A 25,138-nucleotide genomic window follows, 5' to 3' on the forward strand; every position below is an offset into this window, starting at 1 on the left:
CCGAGTGTCGAGGACAGTTTCCCTGCTGGGGAGCAGGAGTGCTGGGTGAGAGTGAAGAGCCTGTGACTCTCCGGCATCTGCTCTCTCCCCAGATCCATGAGCTACCTGCCCCCGTGTTACATTCAGACCTAACTGCAGTATTACAGGATGTGATTTCCGGTAATTTCAGATCCCTTTCCATCTCTATTGTAATGATGCACTTTGCTAATATCAGAAGAGGTGGCTGCCGCAAAACCTCTTTGCTTGGTGAGGCAGCCGTACATGAAAAAAAGCTTGGTGAGGCAGCTGTACATGAAGAAAATTTTGCAGGCTATAATTTGACTGTGTGCCACAAATATTTCACTCTGTATTTTCCCTTTCCTTGTTGCTGGCTAAGGACTCTGCAAGTGGATTCTACAGACAGCACCACTGAATCTATAAACTTTGACTTTTAGATTTGAACATAGTTCAGATTCCAATCTAGTTGTAATTTTTATGTTATTTTCTGCCTGGAAAATGTATTTTAATTTTTATCATACAGAATTATTGTAATAACTTTTAAAAAGTGGTGTTTTGTTCATTTGGAATGAATGAGCTTATGATGTCATTTTAGGTCTTCTGTTTCTATCATTTTAATAACAGATGTGAACTATTGTCATGAAAATAAGCAAACATGGATAAATAAATAAATAAATAAATATAAATATAAATATAAATATAAATATAAATATATATATCATTGCTATGATGGTTTACATTTTCCTTGTAAATTCAATTATAGTTCCAGTAAACTTAAATGGAGGTTTTATATGAGCTCACACACACACACACATCCACACCCACACCCACACCCACTTTCTATACCTTTGTATCCTAATGCTGTAATATTCACTTAACTGACATTGAAAAACAAGGTGGTATTTTCTGCTTGGACTTCTTTCTATTGATACCATATAGCCCACATGGCCCCTCCCTGAAATAGAAGCTCTAGCATTTACCAGTCTAACCTGTTAGGTTGTTCCTCACACTGGTATATTTTTGTCATTCATTCCAAAATCAATGATATTTGACCAAGTCAAAAACAACTACAAGCATATGATTTCTTTGTACTGGTTTCCCTAAAAAGAAATGCCCCTTAACCGGTTTCTGCATTTTGCTTACTCATGCCATGGAGAAATGAATTGTTGATATTTTAGATACTTTGCCAGAAGTTAAGTAGTTTGCAAGAATGATCTGGCCAAATAACACTCTTTCCATAATTAAAGTTCTTAAAAGAGTCAGAGATCATACTGGATAATCAGACGGGTGATTGACAATGGTGAGCTTGACTCTTGAAGCCGACTGACTTCGGCGCGTAAGATGGGATGCATAGGGATGCATTTCCTCAGAAGTGTCACCAGCAGGCTATTTCCTAGTCTCTCTTCCCATTCCCACCCTGAAATGATTTTCAATCTCTTATCCTGGAGAATTTTACTATAACAAATGCTTGATACAGCTTGCAGTCTGAGGCTTACTGAAGGAAGCGTAGGTTCATCAGAGAGATCAGAATCCCCTTTTTCTACCTCCTTCATCAGGTCCAAGGCTCTTTTTAGGGGAGGGTAGAGGGCAGAATAAATGAATCAGGCTCCCTCCTTTTCCCCATCCGTATGGGTTCCATTATGAGTTGTAGTGACAGGCTACTCCTTAACGGTTGAATCCCTAATTTCAAATGGGTGGCACAATCTCATTGGGCCTTTGGACTCAAATCTCAGTACCCAGGGCATTCAACAGTAACTGATGGCATCTCATGGTTCTCAGTGTTTCCCTGTGAGAGTGCTATAAGCTGGATTCTCAGAAGTGGGGCCACTGGAACAGCATAGGTGAGTGCAATAAGATGTGCAGGTGACATGTAAAGATACAATAGAGGGTGTGTGTGTGTGTGTGTGTGTGTACATATTGATATATTTATACTTGGATCTCTAGTGATATGAACGAAATTGTAAGAATCCAGTCATGGTTTGCAATTAGATGAGAAAAAGATGCTCTAGTGAAATGGATAGTGATTTAGATACAAAAATGCTTTATAAACTTTATAAAACTTCTTCTCCAGACATTTGATTAACTGAGAGTAAATCCCTTGACTTCAAGCTCTCCATCATAAAAAAAAATGAAAATAATGATAATTCCTAATGACTTCTCCAGGTTGTCTGAAGATTGCCCCGATATAATTCCTGTGGCAAGAACTTCAAGGTTTTTTTGCTCAAATGCAATGTGAATGTAACAAATGTGTTGTTGGTTTTTTCCCCCATAGGTATTCAAGAGACGATATTTTTACTTAACTCAGCTTCCTGATGGTTCATATATTCTCAATTCCTATAAAGACGAGAAAAATTCAAAAGAATCTAAAGGTTGCATCTACTTGGACGCCTGCATTGACGTTGTTCAGGTAGGGCTACAGAGGTAATCTTTCTCTTTGTCCAAGAGGGTTATTGATCAACTATTAAGAACCTCAGTACTTTTCCGCCTTGGTTAATGGCATCCCCATCCACCACAACGTTTCAGACTAGAAACTCAGAATCCTCTTCAGTGTTCCACTCTCCCTCTGTGCCAATACTCAGGGGTTTACCCAGTCCTTTGGAGTCTGGCTCCAGAGTGCCTCTGGAATCTCTGTACCTTCCTTCCATTCTCATTGTCTTCCTTGACTTCCCCCTTTTATCCTCTTTTGCCTGGAGTCTTGCTTTCCTGCCTTATGATGTGTTTTCCTGTTCCACTCCACCTTCCTAAGACATAGATGGGGTCCTTCACTTGGCTATTCAAAACCTTTCGGCTCTTGATTGATTGTCTTGCAGAGTGAGCTCTAAAGGTCCTACCAGGGCATTGCAGGCCTGCAGCGATTTGACCTTATTCTACTTCCTAAACTAATCTCCCGTGCATCTCTTGTACCTTCTGTGCTCTACTCACACCAGGCTAAGCACTCACAGAGTTTCATTCCAATATGCCTTTCTTCTTTTTTTAAATTGAAGTTGAGTTGATTTACACTGTTGTGTTAGTTTCCAGTGCACAGCATAGTGATTCAGTTATACATATATATGTACGTACTCTTTTTCAGCTTTTTTTTTCACTATAAGTTATTACAGATGTGCCTTTCTTTCATTTGTTTTTCTGCTTGCATCTATTTCTCCTTCTGTTCCTATTTGAATCTTATCTTTTTTCAAAGTCTTGGATCCAATGGCTCTTCCGCCATGAAATGTTTTTTGTTTTCTTCCTCACTCTCATGCCCACTAGGTGGAATTCAGCTCCACCTCCCCTGGGCTCCCACTGTGCTTTTTCCTCTATCCTATCACTGAATTGGACTCTCATTTGTGGTTAGTTCTGCACATTCCTTTTTGGATTACAGGGAAGATGTCATATTCATGTCTGGGTCCCTTATAATAATTAGCAGAGTTGCACACACAGTAGGGGCTTAACAAATGTTTGCTGATTTGAGTTACTGAGTTACTGACGGGAGTGTTAGCATGGACGGGGTGGGAAGCAGAGGGCAGAAAGATGATTAAATAGCAAGTTGACGGCCCAAGAGAAAAGAGCCATCACTACAGAGCCAGGGAGGCATGGTCGACTAAAAGCAGTGCTGCATTGATGGGGAGGCAGGGATTCAACACCCTCAACCGATCTGAATCTTAATTTTGAAAACTGTATAGTGGGATTAATCATATCTATTCACTCTAACAAATGAGATTGTCATGAGGAGCAAATGAAAAAACACTTTAAAATAGAAAATATAAAAAACAGGAAGATGTATGTGAGTAGAAGGTGCCTTCTTTTATATATGTATGGCAGCTTTCTTAGCTCACTGGAAGGAAGAAGGCGTGTGTAATTCCCAGGTTTTCTCAATTAGCCCTTTTCCGGATTGCCCTTCCTTTATGGTGCTCCCAGCCTCTGCTCTCCCCTCCTATTTATGATTCCCCCCTCCCAAATATTTTCAAACAGATAAATCTTTATGACTTGCTACAGCAGTTTAATTTCATCCTTTACTATACTTTGAAGATGAGAAGGAGGACCTTTCTTGGTTCCTTCTTGAATAATGCTCAGGCAGTGGAAAATTATTGAGCCTTTCTTGAAATTAGTGCTGAGGTATTTGGGAGCATTTCTTTTGTCATGACAGAGAAGGTCCTAACATAAAAGAAGGTGTCATCATGTTTGAGGACAAGAAGAGGCTTTTATTTTCCTTGTGTGCTGCTATGCAGTCTAGGCTATCTTCATCATTTTTATTGAGAGCCACTGTTTAGTGTGAACTGACTACAGTCTTTTATACTCCTGTGATGCCTTTCATATGATGCATGGTAAAGTGAATTAGATAGTGATGTTGCATTTTATGGTGTGATATAAAGCAAGTACCAGATTTATTTCAGGTCACATTGAAGTTTGTTTTTAAGGGCTGATTTTGAAAATCTATAAATATGCCAGAAAAACTTCAAGTAGGGTGGAAATAGTAAAATATTGGCTTCTTTTTATAGTGGTAGTTTGATTATCTAAATGTAGAGGATGTCAGAAGGCCTTAAATGATAATGCTCACCCAACATGTAGTATTTTATGCCAACTTTGTGTGGATATTACTGTGCTCGGTACTGAGGGAAATAAAAAAGGTATGTTTGGCATGGTCATTCATCATCTTTGAGTTCCTATTCCTTGTTGAAAGAAGCAATTCTTTCATGAAAGTATTGACGTACGTATGTGCTGAGCTGAAGTAAAAATAAATAAACTAATGGAATCTAATATTAAAAGGGCAACTAAGCTAACTGAACACACACCTTCTTCTTTTTTTCCTCTAGTGCCCCAAAATGCGCCGTCATGCTTTTGAACTCAAGATGTTAGATAAGTATAGCCATTATCTGGCTGCTGAAACCGAGCAGGAAATGGAGGAATGGTTGATAACTTTGAAAAAGATTATTCAGATCAATACCGACAGTTTAGTTCAAGAGAAAAAGGAGACGGTAGAAACAGCACAAGGTCAGAATTTTTAAATGATTCCTTATCGAGGTAAAGCCCTTGTCTTTAATCTATGGGAATGTCCTTTGGGTAGGGTGAACACAGAGCTCCTAATCTTGAAGGTTGACCTCCTTCTTCATTAAAAATGACTACGGTGGTTGATAGATTTTTTTTTTTAAGAGTTGGTGCTACGTGGGCTCTGACACATGAAATACAACCAGACTAAAACAGATAGGGAATTCATGGCAGATTTTCAAAAGTCCATTAAAGTTTTCCCTATGCTTTCATAATCAAAATTCTTTGCAATAAATCTAGTAGGAGAGGATGGGGTGGGAGAGATACTTAGGATATTCCTCTTAGGTGATTAGTAATGGTTTGCATGGTTTGAAACATCTGCTTTTAATGAATTTGCAGATGATGAAACTAGCAGCCAAGGAAAAGCCGAGAACATCATGGCCAGTTTGGAAAGGAGCATGCATCCGGAACTGATGAAGGTACATCTTTCTTATGGCAACTTGCCTTCGACTGAGACAATGCAGGAATGGCTGTTAAAAGTTTTAATGCTGGATTTCCATTTGGCAATGTCATTTCTAAGTTAAAAACCATGGCAAGTTAGTGAAACAGGTAGAGATTGTAAAAGAAAAGTTACACCCCTAAAGTTAGACTTATAAGTGGCAGCTAAGAGTTCGGAAAATCTTATTTTTTCTCCCTAGACGCCAAGAAGTACTCCTAGATTTTTGTGACTTTATTAACTTCTATCTGCTACTTCTTATTCAGTTTAATTACTGTATGTCATTCATTAAAGAAGTATTCATTCAAGGGGCTACTGATGCAGAGTGAACATGGTATTCAGTCTAATGATTTGTATATGTTAATTTCAGACGAAAAGCACATTCTCTATGTGAATGTGTATGTGTATGTATATGAATAATTTCATCAGATGAGGATTTGGTTAGCAGACATCGTTTGTGTTAATTACTCTTGCTCTTTGGTGTTTGAAGGGAGTCAATTTTGGAAGTACAGAGGTGATTATCATACCTGTCTTAGTAGGTTACATATTTCACTCTGTGGACTCTATACTGTAATACATTAGAAAGTTATGACCCATTTCTTCATTTCAATCCCTGCCAAACCTATTTACTTTATTTTATTAAAAATTTTTTTTTGTGAGGGAGATAATTAGGTCTACTTATTTATTTTATTTTTTAGAGGAGGTACTGAGGATGGAACCCAGGACCTCGTGTATACTAAGCATGCGCTCTACCACTTGAGCTATACCATCCCCCCACCAAACCTATTTATATTTTTACTTTATTCCTCTTCCTGGACTACTAACTTATACAAGTTTAGAAGTTACTTTCTTCTATTTTAAACTTACTCTTCTCTTAAGCTTCAAAGCTATTTTCCAAAATTTAGGAACACACCCGTGAGCCCCTAATCTACGCTTTATGTGATTTTGTACATTTTAATGTGTCCCCTCTGAGTCTTTGTCGTTCCAGAATATACAGCCCAATATGTTTTTCCTAAAGTGATGGAATCAGAATTATATATAATATTTGATGGCTAGCACCATGGATATGTAAATGATAGTGTTTTCTTGCTTGTTAATTCTCTTTTACATCCAAAGTCTTTTGTATTTCTTTTTTGTACTACTATGGGTTGAATACTATTCTTAATATTAGGAAAGGCACATAGAAAGTATAAGAACCTGATCTATAGCTTATTATGGGTAATGGAGACTGTCACTCTGCCCAGCAAGCATTCTTTATCCATCTTAAGTACTTGGAAATGGAGAATAGTATATTTTTGAAGCTGTGTCAGATTGCTAGTTTCACATTAACTAGGTATTTAAATGGTATTTAATACTGCTTTGAAGGAAATGAAGTAATGTTCAGTATATGTGTGTGTATACATCTTTGTTTTCATTTTAGTATGGAAGAGAAACTGAACAGCTAAACAAGCTCAGTAGAGGAGATGGAAGACAGAATCTCTTTTCTTTTGATTCGGAAGTTCAGGTATTAATGATATACTGCTTTAAATAATCCCAGAATTGTTGCTTATTCACATAAACAACGTCTATGAAATGTTGAAATCACTGATTTTTGTGCCACTGGCATATCTATTGCTTTATATTTGTCTTGATTACTTTGAACAGGTGGCTTAACAACTTAAGTTCACTTAAGAGAACTGACACATATACAAGTAGTTTGGGACTGAAAATATATGTTTATTTTCTCTCAGTTCTGTATATTCTTTTCATTTCATCTCACTCTTCAAAATGGATAAAGCAAAGCATCCTTAGCAATGGTTTCAGTGCTTTGAACCCGTTAAATACAATTGTGATCCAGTCGCAGTGACTTTCTGCAGTGTGAGGAGCACCAAGTCATATGAGACTTGTGATTTCTTTTCCACTTTTGATGTGGGCCCATAGAACTGGGATAATTTTCATACCTGGCTTAATCTCACTTTAAATGGAAAGCAGTGCAGGGAAGTGCAGGTTTGTGTGCATATGTGCATTTAAACCTCCGTGAGAGTGAGGCACTTTTTTGTATTAAGGTACATATGCATTTAATACTTAATTCCATGATATGTTCTAATTAAATTGCTGATTTGTTTAAATGGAAGAATTCTACAGTATATAAGTATTACAAATATTTTTCCCAATGGAAAACATTTCATAAGAAAATGAAATTATTTGAGGGAAGATGAATATTTTTGGTTTTTACTTTTTCTATGTGAGATTTCTAATTAAAATCTGTGCGATTATTTTTTGAAAGAAAAAAGTATGCATTATGTAAGCATTACAGTTTTTTTCCTCAGTGAAAATATTTCATTAAAATATGGAATAATTTTGGGAAGAGTGATTTTGTTTTTGTTTCTTGTTGCTTGCTATGATTTTCTAACAAAAGATTTTTTAGTTGGAAATGGAAAAAATATATAGCCTATAAATAATGCAGAAAATTTTCCTTAATGAAAATGCCACATGAGAAAATAAAATTACTGGGGGAAAATTTGTTTTCAATATTTTATCTCCCTTTTCCCCCCATAGCACTATTATATTGTTCAAGTTGTATGATTTTAAGAAAAAAGGAGTATAGCAGGCCTCAGGAATGTTAGTTCCAAGACATTCATTCAGAAATTTACTTGTTCCAAGCATGTCTGTGCTTTTGATTCTGCAACCCCCCCCCCCGCCTGATTGGGCTCTAATTGAACAAGTCAGACTCTTTCATGGTATACAAAGAAGCCAATTGACTGTGGTTAAAGCTCAATCCAGTGTCTTTAAAAAAAAATTTGTGGTGTAGTGTTTTTGTGGTCATGGAACTGAACTGATTTTATGTTTGACTTGTTGTTTATCAGTGAGCCTCAGTGAGAGAAAAATTCACAATTGCGAAGAAAGTTGGACAAAAAAATGAATTTAATGTTGATTACGGAAGACAGTCTCCCCACAGAGAAATCCATGTTGTATGTGTCCAGTACCTTTCCGGGCAGTGCCTGCTTCTAATGTGAACCTTCTCTCTTGGCCACAGTTCAGCATTTAGAGACGTGTTTTCTACCACTGACCTTAGAGAATAAAGAAACACTGACTGAAGGGGATGGCTCTGACTTTGAACTACTGGGGAAGGCCATATGTCCCAACATTTGCACTCGCAGGCCTTGGAAGGGAAGGGATTTGGGGGCTGGGATGGTTTAGTCCAGTTTCTCTTCACATTCCTCTGTCTGAGTCAGATAGAAAGGAGAGCAGATAAATGGGCGGAAATTAGAATTGATTTCCATGGCAATGACTTGCCTCCGCTGGCTCCACAGATAGATAAGTGTTCGAGAGGGAGCTGTCTAGTCCCACACGTTTGTAGATAAATAGACTCTGGGGGGGAAATCATGCTTTCAGGTATGAATATTCTACTTTAGGCCCTTTTAAGGAGAGTTTTATCAGTGATGTAAGCAAGGTCAGAACAGCTATAATTATCCAAGACTCTTCAGGCACTATACCTGTTTCGGCTTGAATTACTTAGGCAATTGAGAAAAATTCTTCTGTTTCTTGGCTTGAGTTTTCCATATTGGCAGAGTGTTCTACTCAGATTCATCCCTTCATTTCTTGTCTACCCTGTCTCTGATCTAATTAAAAGTACAGTAGGTTGTCCAACAATTATACTTTTCCTCCCATTTGTGAACAGAGTGTGAGTCTGTTCAGACACTTAGAGTGAACAGATGAACTCAGGTTGCCTGAGCTGTGAACTGAGGACAAGGATTCCATGAGTATCTTTGAGGGGGGATGGATTCCTCCCCTGCTGAGAGGAATTCCTTGACTCCCAGTATCTTTTTTTTAAACTCTATTTTGAAATACCAATAATTAAAAAAACATATCTCTGGCAGCCGGTTTATCCCTCAGCTCTGTTAGAAGCTGAGCTCAGTGATTTTCAGTTTCCTAAGCACACACTTCTCCCTCTGGTCATCATTTCAACATAGGTGGTCCCCAGGGTTCCAGCCTTGTCCTCCTCACCCAAGTTGTCACTGATTCCTAAATCCTGATCTCCAACCCACACCTCTCCTATTTTTCCAACCACTTACTTGCATCACCTCAAACTCAACACATCCCAAACTGAACTCACCATCTCTACTCACCCTCCCTCCATGCCTGCCATTCACTTTATTTCCCAACTAAGTTGATAACATCACAATGTACTGAATCTTCTAAGTGAGAGGCCTTTTGTTATTCTTGTTGCCTTCCATATCCATTCATGTCAGATATGTCCTCTGCACAGCTCATAAAAGAAATAAAATTCCTATCATCCTGCAATCCTGCAACGTAGTATTTTGTGGGGAAGACAAACAATGAACAACCAAATAAATATTAAAAATAATGTCAGAAAACGAAATTAAAGAAAGGGAGTCTAGAGTGTCAGAGTACAGTTTTTTATAGGAAGTTAAGGAAGGTCTCTCTATGGAAATGCCAATTGATTGGAGACTCAAATGAAGGAGTAAGCCATGCATCTATCTTGGGGGAAGAGGGTTCCTGACAGAACAGCAAGTGCAAAGGCCCTGAGGTAGAGTGTACTTGGTGTGCTGGAGAAATAACCAAGGAGGCCAGTGGGGCTGGAACAGAGGTTGGGGGTAGGCTGGAGTGGTAGGAGATGAGGTCACAGGACTGGGGTAGGGAGTGAGGTAGAGATTTCTATCAGTGTTTGAATCTTTGTATAAGAGCACTACAAAGGCTTGTTGAATGAAAAATTAGGGTTCAAATGAAGAATGGACAGAGAACTATTGGATTCTGCAGTTTTTACTTATAGATCTATATTCATATGAATTCTGTTTGGGTGAGAAATGATTCATATTATCTATTTTATAGAGGTTGGACTTTTCAGGAATTGAACCAGATATAAAGCCATTTGAGGAAAAGTGCAATAAACGTTTCCTGGTCAAGTGCCATGATTTAACTTTCAATATCTTGGGTCAAATTGGAGACAATGCAAAAGGGCCACCCACAAACGTATGTATGACTTTTCCTTCTACCTCCCTTAAACCAGTGCCTTAAGGGAACGTCTTTTTTATTTAAAAATTTTTTTTTTGCTGAGAATTAATTTACTGGGTAAAAATTCCATTGCTACATCTTTTGATAAGTTTGACATAGAAGAATCTCACACACATCTTTCTTTTGCCAAAATAGGAATATGTTTTCATCCTGAGAGGATTCATGAAGCTCTTACCTATTCAGAATAGCAGATCGAGTGGGTAGGCTCTTGACATTCAAGAGGGACATATCTCTAGAACCTGGAAAATCCTCAAATTTGTAAATTCTACTAGGGATTATGACTTCTGTGAAATTGACTCATAGCTGTGAGTAAGGAACACCGAAGCCATAGAGGAACACGGATGCTGTGCAGTCCGCTAGCCTCGCTCGACTATTTACCTCAAGTGAATTCACTGTGTTCTACACAGAAAATTCTAATTATTAGCTGTCACGGATCATTTGAGTTGCTCAGGAATACTTGCAACTATGAATGTAAAATCGCCACGGAGACTGCATTTTGTGTTCATCTTTTTTGTTGTTGTTCTAGTTTGTCTTTGAAAAATAGCTAGAGTGATGATTTATTCTCTTACAAAGTAACTGAGATGCACTAGCAGACTTACTGTGTGTAAAGGGTTAATCTTTATGCCATCTGGCATGAAATTTCTCTTTGTGACCAGCTTTCAAATGCCATCTGTAGAGAGGAATCATGTCTTCCAAAACTGCTGATGGGGCAAAGCTTTTGTCAAGTAATTTGATGTTGACTGATATTAGCTCTTATTAAACATATAATCCAGTAAACTGTAACCCAGCAAAAGGGAAGATTTATTTCTACTCTGAAATACTGGCATGATTTTTAGGTAATTTCAGTAAGCCTATGGAGAATTAAAATTTATTCGTAGAACAGTTGATGTTCTTTAAATGTGGCTTCTGATTTCTATTCATCATTGAAAAAACTTGATAACTTGTGAAATTATTCATACCTGACAAAAGTGAAAATTTGATAGTCTGTTATTTAGAATGCTCTTTTTTTTTGCCCCATAATTCTCTTTTTAAAAACTTCAAAAAATTTAAAAATTTTTGTTGAAGTGTAGTTGATTTACAATGTTAGTTTCAGGTTAGAATGCTCTTTCTTATATGCAAATGAGCCATAATGCAATTTTAGCTAAATGTTGAACTTAGAAATGAACCATAATCACAGAAACTTGAGGAATGAAAAAAAAATTATTTTGTAATTTGTGCCCCTCCCCCTCCCTCACCTTAAAAAAGTTGTAGTTTAAAAGTGTAATGGTTTTTCATTCCTAGGTTGAACCCTTTTTTATCAATCTTGCCTTATTTGATGTAAAGAACAATTGTAAGATTTCAGCTGACTTCCACGTAGACCTGAATCCCCCGTCTGTCCGTGAAATGCTGTGGGGCCCTTCAACCCAGCTGGCCAGTGATGGAAACGCCAGAGGCTCTTCCCCCGAGTCTTTCATTCATGGAATTGCTGAATCTCAGTTGCGCTACATAAAGCAGGTAAGGAATGATCTTTTAGCCTTGGTAGCGCATCCAGAATAAGAAACAGCAACAGCCTTGGATTATTTCAGAGTTCCAGGCCAGTGTTTTCACAGGCTTCCCAACTCTCGTAGGGTCTGTTGTATAGATGGTTTTCTGGTGACTGAAGTTGGAGGGGAAAAAAGAAAACCAGCAAATAAGCTAGTGATCATTGGTGAAGTAACATTTTCAGTAGGACCATGATGTGAATCTCAAAGGAAATTACTCCGTGGAGCCTGAGCGCAGATGACACAGACACGCCCCTGTACCCATGTGCATACTTCTGAGCAAGGCAATAAGTACCTGAAAGGCCCTTTTTTTCTCTTTGAAGAAAAAGTTGACCCTACAATAACCTCCCACCCGTAACTCCCATTCCCATTCTGAGTAGGTAATTTTAATGGAGCATAAAGGCTCTTTACACAAGGAGTTTGGGTTCAAAAGCAATGGGAGGGTGCTGCTTGCATCACAGCTGTAATGCCCCGCTCTTCCGCCCCATCTGATGCAAAGACTCCCCTTTAGAAGGAGCCTAGCCGGTTCCTGGCACTTTGACCTCTGACCAGACTGGAGGCCATAAGAGGTTAGGCAGAGCAGAGTTGATGGTCTGCTTTCTAGACTTTTGCAACTGAAAGGAAACTAGGGTATGGCCTGGAATTAAAGTGGGAAGAGGCAGAACAAAGCAGCTTACATTATAGGGAGGTTTATTTTACCCAAAATAAAAATGATCTTCCTTTTTTTTTCTGATTATAGAGAGAAATACATTATTATATGGAAAATTCCAGCAATACAAAAAGTAATCAAGGAGAAAGTAAAAATCACCACCTGTAGGCAATAAATATTAACATTTTGGTGAACATCTTTCTAGATCTTTCTGTCATGTATATATAAGCACATTCACGTTATATACACTCTTATACAAACTGTCTCATAGTCATACTGTTTTCTACTTACTGTATTCATTTAACATCATGTTTGTCATCCAATATCAATATCTCTGGATTTGGTCACATTCTTATTAAAGGCTAATATGGTATTCCACTGATTTAGCTCATGACAGGATAGTTCTAATTTTTGGATATCGTCAATAAGACTGCATTGAACATTCTTGCACGTACACGTGAGCTCATTTGTTCAATTATCTCCTTAGAATAAACTCCAAGCATTGGGGTTTTCAGGGGAAAAGATTGTGCTGATTGATACTGGTTGCCCAGTGGGAGGGGAAGACTTGATATGTGCTGTCACTACACTCTTTGGGCTGTGGATCTCTGGTCGTTTTTCCCCATGTTGCCCCTCATTCCCTTACCTCTCCTTAGTTTGTTACTCAGACTCAAGTTGTAACATACATGAACACTGCACTACAATGGCCTGTGCTTTTAAAAGAGAGATTGAGCAAGGACAGGATGACAAGTATTTGAGAACCTGCTATTAAATTTTATGTTTGAGGGGAAGGTATAGCTCAAGTGGTAGAGCACATGCTTAGTGTGCACGAAGTCCTGGGTTAAGTACCCAGGACCTACTCCAAAAATAAATTAAACCTAATTACCCCCCCCCAGAAGTTTAAAAAATTATATGTTTACAAATTTCCACACAATGGCAGATAAGTCCTTCTAAGCCAGTGGTGTATTTGCCGTGTCACTGCAACGTGCCAGCTGTATGTTCGATGCAAGATGTTTAAATTGTGGTTTCAGGTGTCATCCCACTTGTTATCTAGGTCAGGGAGAAAATCAACATTTTTGGAATAGCTTTTGTGCCGGAATTGTCCAGTGGTATCTTACGTAAACACCATAGTCTTGGAGAAGAGGATAGTTATTGCTGTTTTGCAGATGAGGAAACTGCAGATCAGGGAGGTGAAGTAAGTAGCCCACCATTACATGCCTGTAGTGGTGAAGGCAGGATTTGAACTTAGGTCCATTTGCAAGACCTCAATCAACAATACTAGGCAGAATATATTTTCAGATTGACTAATAGTACGAGGAAGTGGTCATTTATTTCGAATAGTGGAACATTTTATTTTGAAGAAGTCTTTTTCTCAACTTCTTCCTGTTTAGGACTAGGATGCAGTACTCTGTAGGGAGAGACTGAATGTTAGCATCGATTTTTTTCCACAATGTTTTTTCAGTATTTTCTAGGAAATTATCTGTATGAAGTCATTTAATTCTCACAGCACCCCCAATAAAGTAAGTAGGTACTATTCCTGTCCTCCTTTTATAGATGAGGAAACTGAGGCACAGAGCAATCAAGTGGCTGATTCCAGGTCCCAGGGCGAGTAAGATGAGGAGCAGGACCTGCACCTTGATCTCGCAGGCTCTGAAGCCCAGCTGTCCCCTGTTCTGTACTGCTTCCCTGTCACCCTAGAGAGAGGGAAACAGCCTCTCTCGAAAAGGGCTGTCTGGCAACCCTGCCCCCTCCAGCAAGGCTATTCAAGTGGCAACATGATCTGAGGGAAGAGGCTGCTCCCAGGGCTTGGTGGACCATGGGTGTTTGGGGGACATTCTAGGCCCTCCCCCTCAGCTCCTTGGAGTCTTCCTCTCTGGTGGCTTTCTGAGGAGCAACAAGGTGACCTTAGGAAAAGGAGGAAGCTGGGTCTATTGAAGAATTTTGCCTCTCTGACACCAGACAGCCACTGTGACCAGTCACTTCACTCTCAGCTGCCTGGCAATTCCTTCCCAGTTGCCCTGACAGCACTCAGTCTGCCATGTCCTCCAAGCTGGCCTTGGGTTGGGGTTGGGGGGAGCTGTTGACTTTTGGGGGTCTGCCTCCCTGTGGCTTGTGGGCTCCCCAATAGGGGGCAGCAGTTGTTGGACTCGTGAAAACGTGTCACGACTACCACATACCCTACCGTGCCCTGAGGGGCTAAATGCTGGGGACTGGGGTTGAGGGACCTGACCCATTCTTTAGAGGGAAGGGGCAGCGAAGAGGATAAAAGTCAGGCACATCCAGGCTTCCTGGCGGGGAAAGGAGGGCTGGGCCATAGGCCTTATCCTAAAGAGCCAGACCCCCAGCCCACACAGGATTCCTGGGTGTTCTCTGGCTGTTCTTCTGTGTTCTGGGGACGAGGGAAAACAGAAGCTGATGCGACAAAAGGCAGATCAGCTCCAGAGAATGTCCCCCTACACCAGCATCCCTGCTCAGTTGAACACTGAACATCTCTGTGCCTCAGTATCCCTATCTGTAAACTGGAGGTAACCATGGTACCTGCATCTGGGACGGCTGTGTAGCTCAGACAAGGTGTGCCCTCCCCAGAAAGCCCTCGGCACAGTACCAGGCTCAGAACGACGTGGCTGCTGGTAGGAGCAGCAGTTAACGGGGATCACAGATAAACAAGTGAAAGTGCCTTGTCCTCATCAATTGTCAAATCCTTTAAAAATACAGTATTTGTTGCTGGCATCAGTGTGGGGAAACTCCCGGAGTACTGGGCACAGGGAACCATAGGTACCCGGTGAGCATTTGCCGGGGCGTAATCAGTATTACTCTTAACGTCCAGCTTCATTGCATGAGATGTTGGAGGCCTGGGTCGCGAGGCGGCAAGGCTGTATAGCATGGGCTGTGTGGTCTGGAAGCCCTGGCTACGGTCCTCACCCACTTGCTCACTGCATAAACCTCTCTAAGCTTCGATTTCTTGATCTGTAAAGTATGTATATTGTAGTGCCTACATTTGAGGGGTTTTATGAAGAGTAAGGGAGAGACTGCACAAAAACCATCTGGCACAGTTATGTGAAATCGGAAAGCATGAGGCGGCACTCAAGGTGCAGCGCTCATCATACCTTCTGCGGAGGCCACTCCGGCAGTCTGCCACCTACATCTCACAGCCCGGGCAGCATGCTCCTGGCAGAACCAAAAATCAAGTTCTGTGACCATGAGACTTTGGGCTTCTCTGGTAATAACCAGGTACCTAATGTGCATTACGTCATTTAATCCACTCAAGAAGATATGAAATAGCTATTACTCTCATCAGCCCCCATTTCAGAGATGACAAATCTGAGCTGTAGAGAGGATGTGACTTGCCTAAACTAAAAAATGGGGGAGCCAGAATTTGAACCCAGGAAATTTGACGCCCTGAGCAGTTTTTAACCACTTCCGTCCATGCTTGCTGCTTGGGAAGTCAGAGCTGAGTCAGCCGATATCCAGATCCCTACAAGCCGTTAGATTTGGGGGAATTACTTAGCTTCTTATACCCAGTTTTGTCTTCTTTCCTGCCTACCTCAGAGGGTTCTCTCTGGAATAGATGAGCTAATCTGTCTGAAATGCTTTGAAAACTGGAACACGCTATCTTAACACAGTTGGTAATATACCAAGCAGAAAAATAAAACTTGGTGGGGTCCCAGTGATGGATTTTTCCACTTGACTTCATTTGTGTGGTGCTCTTTTAGGCAACAGACATAACCAACTAATGGGCTATTTGGAAGATATTATATGGTTGTTCCACATGCATTCAAAGAGAACTCATGGAACTTGGGTTGCATCTGCATTAGTACTTGCAATAAAGTGTATGGGAACAACAGGAGTTTTAGACCATCTGTCCTTTGCCTTTACATTGAAAGCAACAGAGCTCCTTAACAGCAGCAAACGAATGTTTTCTATAGGATAATTCAGTTTTTATGTTATGCAGAACAGTAAAGTATCTTCTTCCTTCTTAGCTACCGTTACTAGTCATTAAGTGTGAGTGAATTGCCCTGGAGTTAGAGGCAGCTACATTGATGAATGCATATCCTATTCCACTTGAGAAACGCACACTATCTGAGCACATGCCACTTAAGCCAAACAATACACGTTGTATTGATTAGGCCTAAGGATGCACCTCGCAAGCACAGCCAAACACGAGAGGCTAAGCAACCATGGTGACACTGCACATTGGGGACTAATAGATGTGATGTTGGTGACAAAATAGAAAATCCATTCTGAAAGGAGCATCGGGAGCTTTGAAAACTGTATGAAAGGAAATCTTATCTATTACCAAGGTCCTGAACATGATCCTATGTTGAATATCAACATTCAGTGCCAAGCACGCCACTAGGAATCACTAACCAAACAACTGTATCTATGAGGTGACATTAAAAAAAAAGAGTCTAATGGAAGGAATTTTTTTCCAGGGAATTTTCTCCGTGACAAATCCACATTCTGAAATTTTCCTAGTCGCGAGGATTGAAAAGGTTCTCCAGGGGAACATCACGCACTGCGCAGAGCCTTACATCAAAAATTCTGACCCGGCAAAGGTATTTATACAGATTGTGAGCATTTCAGCCTAAGGTAGAATTTGCCTTTTACTGGCATTTTAGTTTTATCTATCTATCTATTTTTTAATGGAGGTAGTGGAGATTGAACCAAAGACCTCGTGCATGCTAGGCATGCATTCTACCAGTGAGCTATACCCTCCCCCCTTACTGGTATTTTAAATGATATTGTCAATGACTCTACCAAAAAGAAAAAAACCCCAAAAAACCAATACTCCCTTAGCATGCTGTATATTCTGAAAATATTGTCTACTCTAAGTATGCCTGCTCAAGCTTCAACATGACTTTTTTCCCTTTTCATTTATGTTCTTTTGACATGCCAGTCTGATTTCTGCTTATTTATCAAAATAAGAACTGAAGGCTTTTAGGCCACATCTGTTCATTGACACCATCTCCTTGGCAATAGCTACTCTTTCTTTATTCCCAGCCCTGCCTACAGCCCTAGAACGGCAGAGCTGGGATGGGAAAGAGGACCTGGTCCTGTGGTTTCGAAAGGCCAGTCTGTACTCAAATTGACTCTTGTCTTTGATGACATGAAAATAGAAAGACAAGAGATTGAGCCGTTCGTGAAGCTTCAGTGTATTGAATTCAAAGGGCTAGCCTTTATTCTGAGATTTTTGCCCCTCCTACTTTTTAAACATCACACCTGCCTGTCTTCCTGAAGTGTTGGCATAGTACATAGTGGGGATTGTTCTTTTTACTGTCTAATATCTTTAAACGGCAACCTTAAAAGTCGGGAACCCCTAGAATCATCCAAATTTCTGGATCATGACATACAAACTTGTAGAAATTTGTGATCTCATCCTCTCCTCTCGTTTTGTAAATGAGAAAACTGAGGCCCATAGAGGGGATGCATTCGTGGCTGAGTTCATTAGCGACACTCCAGCTGCTGAGTATTTATGAGAGTTGATCTGTTGTACATGGCATTTAGTTTTGTCTCCAAATAGTGTTTATTAAGTGGGAGACGCTGAGGAGACATATGACTAATTTGTGGGGGGAAAAAAGATCTCAACAATGTAGATAAAAGCCTCGCGCATTCTGTCTCCCTCGGGATAAGTGTCCAGCCTGCATTTCGCAGCCTGTTTAGACTCTATAGGCAGTTAATCTCCTGTGTCATCTCCCCGCGCCTGTGCAAACAGCAGCTCCTGCCCACACGAAACTAATTGCCTTGATTCTTGGTCATTTGGCTTTTATCTTGGGAGTTGAAAGGTCAACTGTACCCAGACCAAACTTCTCCCAAGAATGGAGTGTCTGCCTGCTCATGTGTGAAAGGAAATACATACACAAACTGCTTAAATTTTTCCCACTAGTGGTCTTTGGTACAAAATATGCCCCACATGCATTTTATCTGTCTTCTGATATCTTGATGAGGGCTCTCTTGATGAAAAAACACAGAACCTTTAGGAAGTGCTTTGGTCTTGAAAAATGGGTGGCTGATGTGTATTGTGTTTTATTGTAGCTATTTCTATGTTTTTCCCCCTCTAGATTTTGATGTTTTTTTATCAGTAAGTTGGGGAGGATTATTTTTCTGGATGAGTCCCTGGAAGTGTGAACCAATATGAGCCTATTTTCTTGTTTCTGTCCTTAGACAGCCCAGAAGGTGCACAGGACAGCTAAGCAAGTGTGTAGCCGCCTTGGACAATACAGAATGCCTTTTGCTTGGGCTGCCAGGTTTGTACAAATATAATCCTGACCCATCTATTCACACTCCTGTGTGAAGTTGAAGGCTGTTGTCCTTGCCAGCAGCATTCAGAAGTCTGTTTCTGACAAGCCAGTTGGGATACTTGGGCTGTGTCTCAGTCCATTTGGGCTGCTATCATAAATTACTGTAGATTGGCTGGCTTAAACAGCAGACATTTCTCTGGAGGTTGGAAGTCCGAGATCAGGGTGCCAGCATGTTTGGGTTCTGGTGAGGACTCTTCCACGTTGTAGATAACCAACTTCTCCTTGTATCCTCACATGGCAGAAGGAGGGCGGGCTAGCTCTCTGGCTTCTTTTAAGAGCACTAATCCCTTTTATGAGGGCCATCCTCATGACTGAATCACCTCCCAAAGGTACCACATTCTAATATCATCATTTTGGGGATTAGATTTCACCATATGAACTTTGGGGCCGGGGGAGGACACAGACATTTAGTCCATAACAGGATACAAGAATTCTTTCTCTTGGAATTTGCTGTGCCTCAAAGACCCTTTGATTTCTTTAAATGTCTTGCTTCAGGGAAATTTTCTTTGGCTTGGGTTACTGAGCTGACTGACACCACTTAATTTTATTACGTTTTAAAGCAGAGCTTATTTGCTAAAGTGATGGAATATTTTTTCCCCAGAAAACCAGAAACTGTGGTGAATTATATACAATATGCCCACTGTTTCAGAATTGGCTGGGTTTATGCTTTGAAAAGCCATCATAGAGTAATTCTGAAAAACATACTAAAAATTAGAAGGCAAAGAATGTAGTAAGTGCAAGTGTGTAATTACTTAATAGACTTTCTTGCTCTCTGATGACAAATTTGGCAGCCCCTTCAGGGCTAGTTATTAGGAAGTGTGTTATCTGTACCACGTATCTGATGGTGGGTTACATGATTTTCCTCCAAATCTTACAAATCTGCCTACAGTGATGACTTAAAACGTGTTTCTTGCTTATTCCCCACTTTGAGGTCCAGGTGCACTGGCTTGTTTGTGGTACAGCCTGTACAGCTCACTGGAACTTCTGGGGAAAGGGCACCATGTTCTGAATAATTCAATCAATTCTGTTCAGTGGGTGCTGGGGAGGAGCATAAGGGTAGAAGATTCTAAGCTAATTAACTCTTCTGTCACCATGGATAATCATTTCATTTTTGGGGAAGGTCTCAAAATGCTTTGTATGTTGATAGATGAAAAGGCACCTTGTCTTTGTTTTGCAAACTGGTGAGAAATGATAGCTAAAGATGGGTCAAGGGCAAGGAGCAGTGGAGGGTGGTATATTTCGGCATTATAGAAGGTGAAATACAGCGTGTAGATACAAGCACACTTAGTGATGCCCCAGCTACTGCTGCTGTTATTATTTACGGTAATTAAGTGCTAACTTTGTACAAGGCCAAGGTTTAAACATTTCATGTATACTTTCTTAAGAGGTAGGGACCATTCTCCCCCATCTTGGAGATAAGGAAATTGAGGCACAGAAGTAAAAAAAAATCCTTGGCCAAGTTCACATGGCACGTGTGTGAGCAGGGCTCAGAACCCATGGCACATGACTGTAGATTCCGCTCTGGACCCCTGCGGCGCCCTCCCCCACCCCCGCTTCAGGTCGGAGCAGTCGCCGCTTGATGCTGATCTGTATCAAGAAAAGTAAATTTTAAAATCTTCAAAGTTAGAAGCTTTGATCCCCAGTTCTGATGAGGAATTACACTATTTTTTTTCTTCTTCCTGAGCTGTTTTTGGTTGTCAGCAGTAGCAGGAGCTCACTCTAAAGGCTTGGCTGGGGTATTTAAAAGATGTATGATTAAACCCCTGTTTACTGAATATAAAGGAGATATGCTTAGAAGTAGGAACAATGGTTAATGCATATAACCACATTTTCAGAGGCTCTGCCGGGGGAATTATGTTTCTGGCTCTGGCTGCTTCCAGCGTGTTGGGTGCTTTATGTTACTTCCCGTTTTAGCAGTAAGATAGCTGCTTAAAAATGGAAGAAGGGGAAGGGCAGGGAATAGTTCAAATTCATATTGGAAACTTTACAAATATATTGTAAACTGTAAGTTGATCTTAAAGACCTAATTTAATTTTTATCAACTTTATTGAGATATACTTTACCTTTGATGAAAATGCACATTTTATATGTCCAGTTTGATGAATTTTCACAAGTATATTCAGTCATGTAACTACCACCCCAACCAAGATATAGAACATGTCTATGACTCTGGGGAGTTCCCTCACGCTCCGGTCTAGTCAGCCATCTCACCTCCACCCAGGCAACTACTGACCTTAGATGACTTTTACCTACTCTAGACCTTCATATAGATGGAATCACACAGTATGTTCTCTTACGTTTGGTTTCTCATGCTCAGTCTGTTTTTGAGTTTCATCAGTCATGTTGTATGTCTCAGTTGTTCATTTTGAGTAGTATTCCATTATGTGAATGTACCACAGTTTGGTTAGCCATTCACTTGTTGATGAATATCTGGGTTGTTGCCAGTTTGGGGCCATGGCAAATAAATCTGCTGTGAACATTGAAGTACCGTGTAGAAATATGCCTGGGAGTGGAATTGTAGGGTCAGAGGGCAGGCGTATGCATAACTTCATCAGAAATTGCCAAATTATTTTCCAAAATAGTTTCACCATTGTATACTCACCAGCACTTTTTTATCTTAATTTATCAATACTTCTTTTTTTTAAACCCCTCCTGTTGCTGTTTTAGACCCATTTTCAAAGATATTCAAGGCTCTCTTGACCTGGATGGGAGATTTTCTCCTTTGTATAAACAAGACAGTAGCAAGCTTTCAAATGAAGACATTCTCAAATTGCTCTCGGAATACAAGAAGTAAGTGTGTGGAGTTACTGTGGTAAATTGATATAATAGAGGAATTTTAATTTCTTAAAATGAGGAGTATGAGTCACATATGGGAGAAACCAAGTGCTTTGGAGCATTTGGGTTTGGAAGCATTTGGAAGGTTGGATATAGGGTAACCAATGCATTTAGTAATCATTTGTTTTAAGTATAAAATATTCTTATTTTATGCCAGGCCAGAGAAGACCAAATTGCAGATTATTCCTGGGCAGCTAAACATCACAGTAGAATGCGTTCCTGTGGATTTATCAAGTAAGAACTTACATATTGCAAATAAACCTTAAGGGCTGTGTTTGAATCTCAGGTTTTTATCTTAGCAGTATTTTTCTTGAGGTTTACATGGTGTATTTATTAGTTTCCTAGGGCTGCTGTAAGGAAGTATTACAGACTGGGTGGCTTACAATGAAACATTTATTCTCTTGCAGTTCTAGAGGCTAGAGGTAAAAAATCAAGGTGCCAGAAGGGCCAGGCTCCTTCTAAATGCTCTAAGGAAGAATCATTCCTTGCCTCTTTCTAGCATCTGGTGACTCCCTGCTACCCTTGGCATCCCTTGGCTTGTAGCTGGATCCCTCCAATCTCTGCCTCCGTCCTTACATGGCCTTCTTCTAACAGTACCAGTCATTGGATTAGGGCCCACCTTCAAGCAGTATATCTCATCTTAACTAATTGCATCTGCAAAGACCCTGTTTCCAGATAAGGTCACATTCTGAGCTTCCAGGGGACGTGAATTTTGCTGGGACACTATTCAACCCAGTACACGTGGTGAATAGTTACAGATTAGGAAGTGAAGTCACTTGATTTTATCAGATGCTGTTTCATCTATAATATGTGATGTTGTGAGTGTGCTCCAGTCAGTTTCTGCTCCCTTTGCCTTGGATAAGTCTCATCCACGAATGGATCAAAAAGGAGGAGAATTTTTTTCTTGTCTAAAGACAGGACTCTAAGATCCCAGGAGAAAAATGGACGGAAGACACCAAAGACAATCTGCAGGAAATAAAATGACTAGTAAAGATTCAAAAAATGTTCACTCTCAGTAATTATGCCACTAATGCAAATTTAAACATTTAAGCATTATGATGTCTTTGTTCTTCTATCAAATTTACAAAAATAAAGTGAAACTGTCTAAGGCTTGCTTGGTTTTGGCCTGGCATCACCACCTATCACAAGTAGGAGGATAATTTGGCAGGAGATATCCATGAATGTCTATAACTAAGGCATTACAATTCTGAGATTCACCGAATAAGCATTTCTTGAGTAAACTCTATTTAATACCTACAAGACGCTTTAAAAGTATGGAGATTAAAGTCTAAAAGGAGTGACAGATATTAAACAAGAAAAGAAATAAGTGAGTGATTTCAGTGATTGGGGTAGGCTGCTTTAAAAACGGTGGCCAAGGAAGGCCCACCAAGTGGTCCAGGCAGCATACGTTGGTTGGGACTGTAGCTTCTACTCTGAGGGCATCCTAGATAGAAAGAGCTTGAGATGGGAGCTAGTGTGGTTGGTATGAACAGAACGGAAGCCAATGTGGCCGTAGTGTAGTGTGTGATGGGAGCAAGGGAGATTGGAGATGAAACAGAAGTAGGAAGGATCACATCCTGTACAGAATTATAAAGACCATGGTAACTCTTTAAAACACTGGATTTTATTCCAAGTTCAATGAGAAGTCACTAAAGGATTGTAAGTAGGAAAATGGCAATTGACATTTTAAAACATCCAAGAGTAAAATGGATTATTTTCTCCTGAAGAAACAACTTGAGATGTAGACAGGAATTTATGCATAAAGATGTTCTCTGTAGTATTGTTTATATTGGGGAGAAAATTGGAAATAACGAAAGAGTCTAACACTGTCACGTGTGGTTAAGACAGCTATGGTATACTGATACCATGAAACTTCATGCAGCTATGAAACATGACGTTCACAAAGAGTTCATGGAATAAGACATCAGGTAAAATGATGAAAAGCCAGGATAAAGTTCCATGTATATAGTGGGACTTTTGTATTTTTGTATAACATACACATGGAAAGAAGACTAGAAGAAAATACGCCAAAGCATGAACAGTAGTTATCTCTGGGTATTGGAATGATCACTTGTTTCTGTGCACCTTTACTCTGTACCTCCACATATTATTCTGTTGTAAGTATTGCTGTGGTATAAAACCAAACCCAGTGAAAAATATTGTGTCCTCAGGTCTGACTCTCCTGGGTCTTCCTTCTCCACCAGTATCACTCTGCAGCAAGGACAAGCAGTCTTAGAGCCCCTTAATGTGTCAATAACTTTTACTGCAGTGGCTCCCTCAATAGCATGCTGCTACCCTTCTCTGAGGCTTTGGGTTTTGCACGTTCGGGAGGATTGAATTTCTTATTGGTGACACATCGTAAGATCTGTAGTTTCAAAAGGCTGCCATTCTTTCTTAAGTGAAAATTTGCACCTGCACCAAGTTCACTTTCGAAAAGCCATGGGCTAATTGGAGGCATAGATTTACCGTTACTTCCCTGATACCAGTAAAAATTTGCAGTGAAAGCTAAATTGCAGCCACAGGAGGAGAAACATAATGGATTTCTTTGCAGAGTTTAAATTTGTCAAAATTATAATGTGTTGTATTTGGCAAATCACTCTCCTCTATGTTAAGAATGAAATAGCAATCCACGTCTGGTTTGAAGGGTTCCACTAAAATCAGCATCAGACTATTTACTCCATCTTGTTCTTTTGGGTTCTCCAAGTGGTTGTATGACTTTCTGTCAATCACTAAGAATTCTCTTTGTTAAACTGCTCTTTGAGAACACTATCCGTGTATATTTTTATAAATGTAGAAATGTGTTAATGATTGTTGAATTGTATTATCTCTGCCTGTTTTTTTTTTTCTGCTATAGATTGTATTACTTCTTCATACGTGCCCCTGAAGCCTTTTGAAAAGAGTTGTCAAAATATTACTGTGGAAGTTGAAGAGTTTGTTCCAGAGATGACAAAATACTGTTATCCATTTACTATTTACAAAAACCATCTGTATGTATATCCCTTGCAGTTAAAATATGATAGCCAGAAAACATTTGCCAAGGTAAACAGTGTAAACTATACATTTTGGGGTATAAAGTGTTATTTATAATCATCTTGTTTTGTGACTCATTTTGAACAATGAATCATTTTAGGCCAGGAACATTGCGGTCTGTGTGGAATTCCGGGATTCAGATGAAAGTGATGCTAGCGCTCTAAAGGTTTGTTTATGATGCTGGTAAGCATGCCTTTTTAGTAGAGATAGAGATTTTGGTCCTTGGTAGTTTCATATGCTAAGTTTAATGTGTTTAAACGTCAAAGAGAAAATGTACTCAAGTGACACATGTAATATTGTCTTTTCTGCTCTTACACATTAACTACAAGGATGAGTT

The 25,138-nt window shown here is 39.8% G+C and overlaps 1 protein-coding gene across 4 annotated transcripts in view; it reads left to right on the forward strand.

Annotated features, from left to right (window-relative positions):
* The window catches only part of DOCK11 (dedicator of cytokinesis 11), a 169,813-nt gene that overhangs the window by 52,321 nt on the left and 92,354 nt on the right, over positions 1-25,138 (forward strand). For all 4 annotated transcript variants that reach the window (XR_012504693.1, XM_074359257.1, XM_074359258.1 and 1 more), the window contains exons 7-18: positions 2,270-2,404; positions 4,788-4,965; positions 5,359-5,438; positions 6,876-6,959; positions 10,289-10,429; positions 11,753-11,965; positions 17,071-17,193; positions 18,800-18,882; positions 21,604-21,726; positions 21,929-22,005; positions 24,626-24,810; positions 24,902-24,967. Coding sequence is in view for 3 of the 4 variants with exons in the window: in XM_074359257.1 (XP_074215358.1) it covers positions 2,270-2,404; positions 4,788-4,965; positions 5,359-5,438; positions 6,876-6,959; positions 10,289-10,429; positions 11,753-11,965; positions 17,071-17,193; positions 18,800-18,882; positions 21,604-21,726; positions 21,929-22,005; positions 24,626-24,810; positions 24,902-24,967 (1,488 nt within the window). In the remaining variant the exon portion in view is untranslated. The remainder of the gene's footprint in view (positions 1-2,269; positions 2,405-4,787; positions 4,966-5,358; positions 5,439-6,875; positions 6,960-10,288; positions 10,430-11,752; positions 11,966-17,070; positions 17,194-18,799; positions 18,883-21,603; positions 21,727-21,928; positions 22,006-24,625; positions 24,811-24,901; positions 24,968-25,138) is intronic.

Source organism: Camelus bactrianus, chromosome X, assembly GCF_048773025.1.
Source record: "Camelus bactrianus isolate YW-2024 breed Bactrian camel chromosome X, ASM4877302v1, whole genome shotgun sequence".
Lineage (NCBI taxonomy): Eukaryota > Metazoa > Chordata > Mammalia > Artiodactyla > Camelidae > Camelus > Camelus bactrianus.